The sequence below is a fragment of the Canis aureus genome, chromosome 36 (assembly GCF_053574225.1).
Source record: "Canis aureus isolate CA01 chromosome 36, VMU_Caureus_v.1.0, whole genome shotgun sequence".
In the NCBI taxonomy this organism is placed as follows: Eukaryota; Metazoa; Chordata; class Mammalia; order Carnivora; family Canidae; genus Canis; species Canis aureus.
In genome coordinates this window covers 7889553-7897181 of record NC_135646.1, presented here as the reverse complement: position 1 = coordinate 7897181, position 7629 = coordinate 7889553, and the positions used below count along the sequence as shown (strand labels likewise).

The window sequence follows — 7629 nt, the reverse complement described above, 5'->3', positions numbered from 1 at the left end:
TAGTTTTTGCATAAGTACAATTTGATTTTCATTTTTCAAATATCTTTTTTTTTTTTTTTAATTTTTTATTTATTTATGATAGGCACAAAGTGAGAGAGAGAGAGAGAGGCAGAGACACAGGCAGAGGGAGAAGCAGGCTCCATGCACCGGAAGCCCGACGTGGGATTCAATCCCGGGTCTCCAGGATCGCACCCTGGGCCAAAGGCAGGCGCCAAACCGCTGCGCCACCCAGGGATCCCTCAAATATCTTTTTTTCAAATATCTTTCTTAGAAATAAATATTCATTTTTCAAATATCTTTCTTAGAAATAAAAGGCACAATCACAATGTATGCTAAGCACCATTCCTAAAAAAGAAATCTTTAATCACATGGTGTTGGTTGGGGCTTAAAAATGCACTTATTTTGGGAATAGTTTTTGCATAAGTACAATTTGATAACGTTAAAAAGGCAGATAGTGATTGCTGCATACAAATTATTAGCTCCCGTAAAGTACCAAGGTGCATTCTTGATATATTAAGGCATTTGGAGACCAGAGATACCTCTATAGTTTCCTTAGCTTAGAGCTTGCTTTTACTCTTGAAAGTATTCTTCAAATGTTTGACAAAGGAAACGTCCCCTGCTCCATCAGGCCAGTTGTCATGATCTGTTAAGGAAGTGGAAAACTTCATGTCAAGCGCAAACCTATAACCCTCCTTAGTCCCCTTAGTTTCCAGCAAACCCCCTTATTTTCCCTGGCTTACCCCTTTTCTCAGCAAGAAAAAGAAATCATTAGGACAACTGGCAAAGGTCTTGAGAAAATCCCGGTTTTGAATCCCAGCCCTGCCATGCACTGGCTTTTTCAAATTTGGAGACGTTCCTCTTCCTGAGCCTGTTTCCTCATCGATTGCAGACACTTGTCTTCTAAAGTTGTGAAGATTAAATGTGACAGCCTATGTAGAGCACTTGGCATACTGCAGCCACTCAATACATACCACGTCCTTAGTAACCAGGATGACTTGAAAACCACGTGTGTACTTGGTACCGGGCACACATAGTTGCCTGCCCAGCATCTAGTCCCTCATCCTCTCTTTCCAAGTAAGCTTCCACTTCTACTTGGGAATCCATGAGGTTCTGGAAAGTGGCCCCACTTAGATCACCAACTGAGCTAAGTCAATCAGGGCACGCCATCCCCCTGGGTGAGGGTGGCCACTCACATAAGCTTGTCCAAAACAGAGTAGGTCTCAGAACTCTGCTAGAAATGCTGTAACAAAGTCATTCCCCTCCCCTCTCTCTGTCCAGCTGCCTGTGAACAAAGAAGCGAGGGGCTTTCAGGGTGGCAGGCAGCCATCCTGCAACCAGCAGAGTCCATCTTAAGATAAAGCCAACATTACAGAAAAAAAAAAAAATTGTCCTGATGAGCTCAATGAGCAGATGATTCTGTTTGCTGTTCAGTGCTGTGGGCCAATAAATGCCCTTCCTGCTTAGGCCAGTGTGAGCTGCAGCTAAAAGCATCGGATCTGATACAGGGCTTTAAATGTGCATTATCTAATTAAATACTCCCAACTGTTTACTCAGAAAATGCTGTAAGTGACCACACTTTGCAGAAAAGAAATCGGAAGGCTACAGAAATTAATTTTCCCAAGATCACACAGCTAGTAAGAGTCGAGTGGGGCTTCCACCCCAGGCCTTGTCACTCCAGAGCTGGCAATCTTAAAGAAAACACAGGACAGAAAGGCTCCCTATTTCCACTCGTTGTTTCGGGGAAGTATATTCTTGAAAAATTGCTGTAGGGATCCCTGGGTGGCGCAGCGGTTTAATGCCTGCCTTCAGCCCAGGGTGTGATCCTGGAGTCCCGGGATTGAGTCCCACATCGGGCTCCCTGCATGGAGCCTGCTTCTCCCTCTGCCTGTGTCTCTGCCTCTCTCTGTGTCTCTCATGAGTAAATAAATATAAAATCTTAAAAAAAAAAAAGAGGTAGAAATAACTTTAAAAAAAAGAAAAATTGCTGCAGCTGATTTTGCCAAAAACTTAAAAAATATTTTTACGCTAATAAATACAGTGTTTTGGACATCTACGAGGTGCAGTCTGTTAAGCTTCTGGCTCTTGGTTTCAGCTCAGGTCATGATCACAAGGTGGTGAGAGGGAGCCCCCACATCCAGCTCTGAGCTCAGCATGGAGTCTGCTTGCGATTCTCTCTCCTGCCCCTCCTCCTGTGCTCACTCTCTCAACTAAATAAAATCTTAAAAAACAAAAGTGTTGGAATTACAAAAGAAAATTATTTCACTGGAGGCCTGGAGAAGCAGCCACCTGGGGTTACTTTCCCTTTCTAAAAGAAAAGTGACAAATACCCTCCCGCCCTGGCCACTTTAAATACTATCTGAAAACTACTGCATAACAGGTCGGCATTTCTGTTTTTCAAAACACGAGCCTTAAAACCACGATATCTTATGCACATTACCACACTGATGTTATTAGTAAAGAAATATAGATGGGAGGGGGAAATAATAAATAATGTTGAAGTCCCATACTAATCACTTATTAATGCAAAGAAGGTCTGAAGCCTTGTGTAGATTGTTAGTACTCTTCTGTGGAAGAGGAACCTAGGTCCCTGCTATGAAATTAAAATACACATGTGGGGTACCTGGGTGGCACAGTCAGTTCGGTGTCCGACTAGGCCCTTGGTTTCAGTTCAGGTCTGATGTCAGGATAGTGAGATCGAGCCCCTTGTCGGACTCCACACTCAGTACAGAGTCTGCTGGAGACTCTCTCTCCCTCTCCCTCTGCCCCTCTCCCCTGCATGTGCATGTACTCTCTCTCTCACTGAAATAAATAAATCTTAAAAAAAAATATACATGCATTACATCAGCTACATTTTAATTTGCTAGTAGCCACTTAACACTCTTTAGCAACAGTGAAAATACTTCTGAATTTTATATTTGTATGCAACATCTATATCTGGTTGAACCTTTTTTTTTTAAGATTTTATTTATTTACTCATGAGAGACACAGAGAGAGAGAGGCAGAGACACAGGCAGAGGGAGAAGCAGACTCCCTGCAGGGAGCCCGGTGTGGGACTCGACCCCAGGACCCTGGGATGGTGCCCTGAGCCCAAGGCAGGTGATCAACCACTAAGCCACCCAGGTGTCCCTGGTTGAGCCTTCTAAAACTACTGCTTTTGTATATTAAATATAGTTGAATACAGCAAAATCATATGGTCTCACTCAATATATATATCCCAAAGATCACGTAAAATAGTACCGTGGACCCCACCCACCTAATAGGTCTGATTCTTCTGCTCAGATATACAAGCCACTTATTAAAGGAAAAAGAAGGAATTAAATCTTAAAAATACAGCAACCTTTTGCCTCTTCTATCTCCTCCTTATACATATATCATATCGAGTATATTTTTCAAGGTTAAAATTCCACCAACCTCTGCACACACAGGCAATTTTTAAAATATATAAAGCAATGTACTACGATAAAAAAATACTTAGATGTTTTCTTCGACTGGGAACATTTCCTTTAAAGATCCTATCAGGAAGATAAACATTTTGTACATTTTTGATGTGCCATGAGAGTCAACCCTAATCATTTACACGTAACTGCTTAAGAAATTAAGCACCTGCACCTGCAAGGGCAGACAGTTAGTGATGGCGCATCTCTTGAGGGCTCACCTGGTACGTCGAATATGTGCGTATACAGAGACTGGCCCCCGTCCACGTTCACCAACTGTCCAGTGATGAAGGAAGCTGCAGGAGACAGCAGGAAGCAGACCACCGAGGAGATCTGGAAACAGAAGCACACATGTGCATACAGAAAAGCAGAGGCTCCCCACCGGGGGCTGCCTCCCCGCCCAAGGAAACACATCTGGAAACACAACTGTAACATGAGTCCTGAAGTCGGCGTGCACCACAACCTGACAGCACATGGACAAATAAATGCCTTTTTCTATCTGAGAACCATTAAAAAACGTGACTAGCATGGCAGGAGGTGAAGGAACATTATTATTATAATATATAATATATTATATTAATATAATTTATTATTATTATATAGGGTCAAATAAGCCACACAATGTGAATAAGCCAGGTGAACACATGGCTTGCTTCTTCCTGACAGCCCAGCTCCTCCCATCTATTGTTGCCCACCATAACCCACTTGTCCACACCATCCTGTGCCTTTTCTGTTCTTGTCCCTGAAATAGCCCGCGTGGTTACTCTGAATTGACATGTGCTGTAAGCGCAAAATACACACTAGGTTTTGAAGAACTGGTATGGAGAGAAGAACGCAAAGTCTACAGAACGTAAAATGATGTTTAGATATATTGGATTGAGTAAAACCTTATTAATAATAATATATAATTATTTATATTATTATCTATTGTATATTAAATTACTATCACAATCTTCATTTCATTTCTTTTTACTTTTCTTAATGCGGATACTAGTTACCTTAGAATTACCTATGTAACTATTACGATATTTCTACTGGACAGCAGTAGTGCAGATAATTTTTAAAAAGACTTTATGTATTTATTCATGAGAGACACACAGATAGAGGCAGAGACACAGGCAGAGGTAGAAGCAGGCTCCCTGCGGGGAGCCCAACGTGGGACTCGATCCCGGGACTCCAGAATCAGGCCCTGAGCCAAAGGTAGATGCTCAACTGCTGGGCCACCCATGCATCCCTAGTGCAGGTAGTTAATCATTGAAAACTTCCCCCAGCCCTGAGAAGGGACAGATAGTTCTGAGCTATGATCAAAAGTAACCACCAGGACTGATTTATATTAGCCTGTATAATCAATCAATGACAACTCACCCCAAAAAGCTCCTTTCTGATGCCAGCCAAACAAGAACCCTCTCGTCCCCATAACCATGACTTCCAGACCCCTAAAACCACACTTGCCCCCACCAAAAGAGAAAGAGTTCTAGTTTGCTCTGTTCAAAGAGACTGTGCCTGACCTGCAATAAATGTGGCTTTGTGCTGAATTTTGTTTGAAAGATTGACTGATGGCCTCCTGTATTTAAGATAAAAATAAGTACTTAATACATGTTCATAGAATGAAGGATCTTCATCCATCTCTCCCCTTAAAATGAAGGGATGTTGCATCACCCAGCTCCTGCTACAGCATTTTGTCCACAGACCAGGCACCATTAAATGATACTGAACTGAACCGAAACCATGTGCTAGGTAAAAGATAAATATTCATGATGCCTGATTTGCTTTGGGAGCTCAATGCAGAGCTAAACTGAACTAATACAATTTTTATAATTACCAAATTAACGAGGCACTATCGTACTATCTTCAGATAGGTTCTCCTTAACTTTCATTTTAACAAAATCCATTTGATGGATGGATTTGAGGCACCAAGCCATTCACAAGAGTTGTATCAATCAGTAAACATGATTAAAGGCTAGCAGTATCCTTTAATATCCTGTGTTATCAAGTGGGAACTACACATTAGCTTTTCTGCTCCATAGCGAAGTCTAACAGTTGAACTAGTTGAACTAGTCACTCTCTTCATGAAAGACCATTTTTAACTTGAATGACTAACATACTATGGTTATTCATACCGGGATACTTGAACCACCCTTGCAGCCCAGGAATAAATCCCACTTGGTCATGGTGAATAATCCTTTTAATGTACTGTTGGATCCTATTGGCTAGTATCTTGGTGAGAATTTTGACATCCGTGTTCATCAGGGATGTTGATCCGTAATTCTCTTTTTTGATGGGGTCTTTGGTTTTGGGATCAAGGTATTGCTGGCCACATAGAAAGAATTTGGAAGTTTTCCTTCCATTTTTATTTTTTGAAACAGCTTCAGAAGAATAGGTATTAATTCTCCTTTAAATATTTGGTCAGATTCTCCTTGGAAGCCATCTGGCCCTGGACCCTTGTTGGGAGGTTTTCGATGACTGCTTCAATTTTCTTGATTATGGGTCTGTTCAGGTTTTCTATTTTTCCCTGTTTCAGTTTTGGTAGTTTATACATCTCTAGGAATGCATCCATTTCTTCCAGATTGCCTGATTTGTTGGCATATCGTTGCTCATTATATGTTCTTAAAATTGTATTTTTTCACTGTTGGTCATGATCTGTCCTCTTTTATTCGTGATTTCATTTATTTGAGTTCTTTCTCTTTCCTTTTTGGTAAGTCTGGCTAGGGGTTAATCAATCTTATTAATTCTTTCAAAGAACCATCTCCTAGTTTCATTGATCTGTTCTACTGTTCTTTTGGTTTCCATTTCATTGATTTCTACTCTAATCTTTATCAACTTTCTTCTCCTGCTGGGTTTAGGCTTATAGACATGGAGGCTAAAAAGCATCCTACTGGAAAATGAATGGGTCAAGCAGGAAATTAAAGAAGAATTTTAAAAATTCATGGTAACAAATGGAAATAAAAACACAACTGTTCAAAACCTTTGGGATGCAGCAAAGGCAGTCCTAAGAGGGAAGGATATAGCAATACAAACCTTTCTCAAGGACAAGAAAGGTCTTAAATACACTTCCTAACCTTATACCTAAAGGAGCTGGAGAAAAACAGCAAATAAAACCTAAACCCAGATAGGCTGGCAGCAGACCTATTCGCAGAGACCTGGTAGGCCAGAAAGGACTGCCATGATATATTCAGGGTGCTAAAGGAGAAAAACATGCAGCCAAGAATAATTTATCCAGCAAAGCTTGTCATTCAAAATAGGAGAGATAAAGAGTTCCAGGAGAAACAGAAACTAAAAGAATTTGTGGTTACTGAACCAGCCCTGCTAGAAATATTAAAGAGGATCCTTTAAACAAAGAGAGAGCCCAAAAGTAATATAGACCAGAAAGGAACAGAGACAATACACAGAAATAGTGACCTTGCAGGTAATACAATGGCACTAAATTCATATACATAAGGCTGCTGCCAGCCTTATGTTTCTACCCTTGTAGGTTATGGGCCTCTTGTTGCAAGGGGCTTTCAGGATTTTCTCTTTGTCTCTGAGATTTGCAAGATTCACTACTATAGGTCAAGGTGCTGACCTATTTTTATTGATTTTGAGGGAGGTTCTCTGTGCCTCCTGGACTTGAATGCCTGATTCCTTCCCCAGATTAGGGAAATTCTCAGCTATAATTTGCTCAAATATACCTTCTGCCTCTCTTTTTCTTTCCTCTTCCTCTGAGATCTCAATTATTCTAATATTATTTTGCTTTACGGTATCACTTATCTCTTGAATTCTCCCTTTGTGATCCAGTGGTTGTTTATCTTTTTCTCAGCTACTTTATTCTCTATCATTCGATATCACTAGTTCATGGTATCTTCTATATCGAATTCTTTCTTCTTATTTATCCTAGCAGTTAGAGCCTCCACTTATTGCATCTCATTAATAGCCTTTTTGATTTTGACTTGATTAGATTTTAATTCTTTTATTTCTCCATAAAGGGATTCTCTAGTGCCTTCTATGCTTTTTTCAAGCACAGATATAATTTTTTTTAAGATTTTATTTATTTGTTTATGAGAGACACACAAAGAGAGGCAGAGACACGGGCATAGGGAGAAGCAGGCTCCCCAGAGGGAGCCTGATGCAAGACTCAAATCCCAGACCGCGGGATCATGCCCTGAGCCAAAGGCAGATGCTCAACCACTGAGCCATCCAGGCATCCCCACGTAGTATC

The 7629-nt window shown here is 40.8% G+C and overlaps 1 protein-coding gene across 1 annotated transcript in view; it reads right to left on the bottom strand.

The window, feature by feature from the left end:
• Window positions 1-239: 239 nt before the first annotated feature.
• The window catches only part of PECR (peroxisomal trans-2-enoyl-CoA reductase), a 29407-nt gene continuing 22017 nt past the window's right edge, over window positions 240-7629 (bottom strand). Inside the window, exons 7-8 of the mRNA XM_077885709.1 lie at window positions 3656-3767; window positions 240-643 (exon numbers count right to left, since the gene is read on the bottom strand). Coding sequence (XP_077741835.1) covers window positions 558-643; window positions 3656-3767 — 198 coding nt within the window. The 3' untranslated portion in view covers window positions 240-557. The remainder of the gene's footprint in view (window positions 644-3655; window positions 3768-7629) is intronic.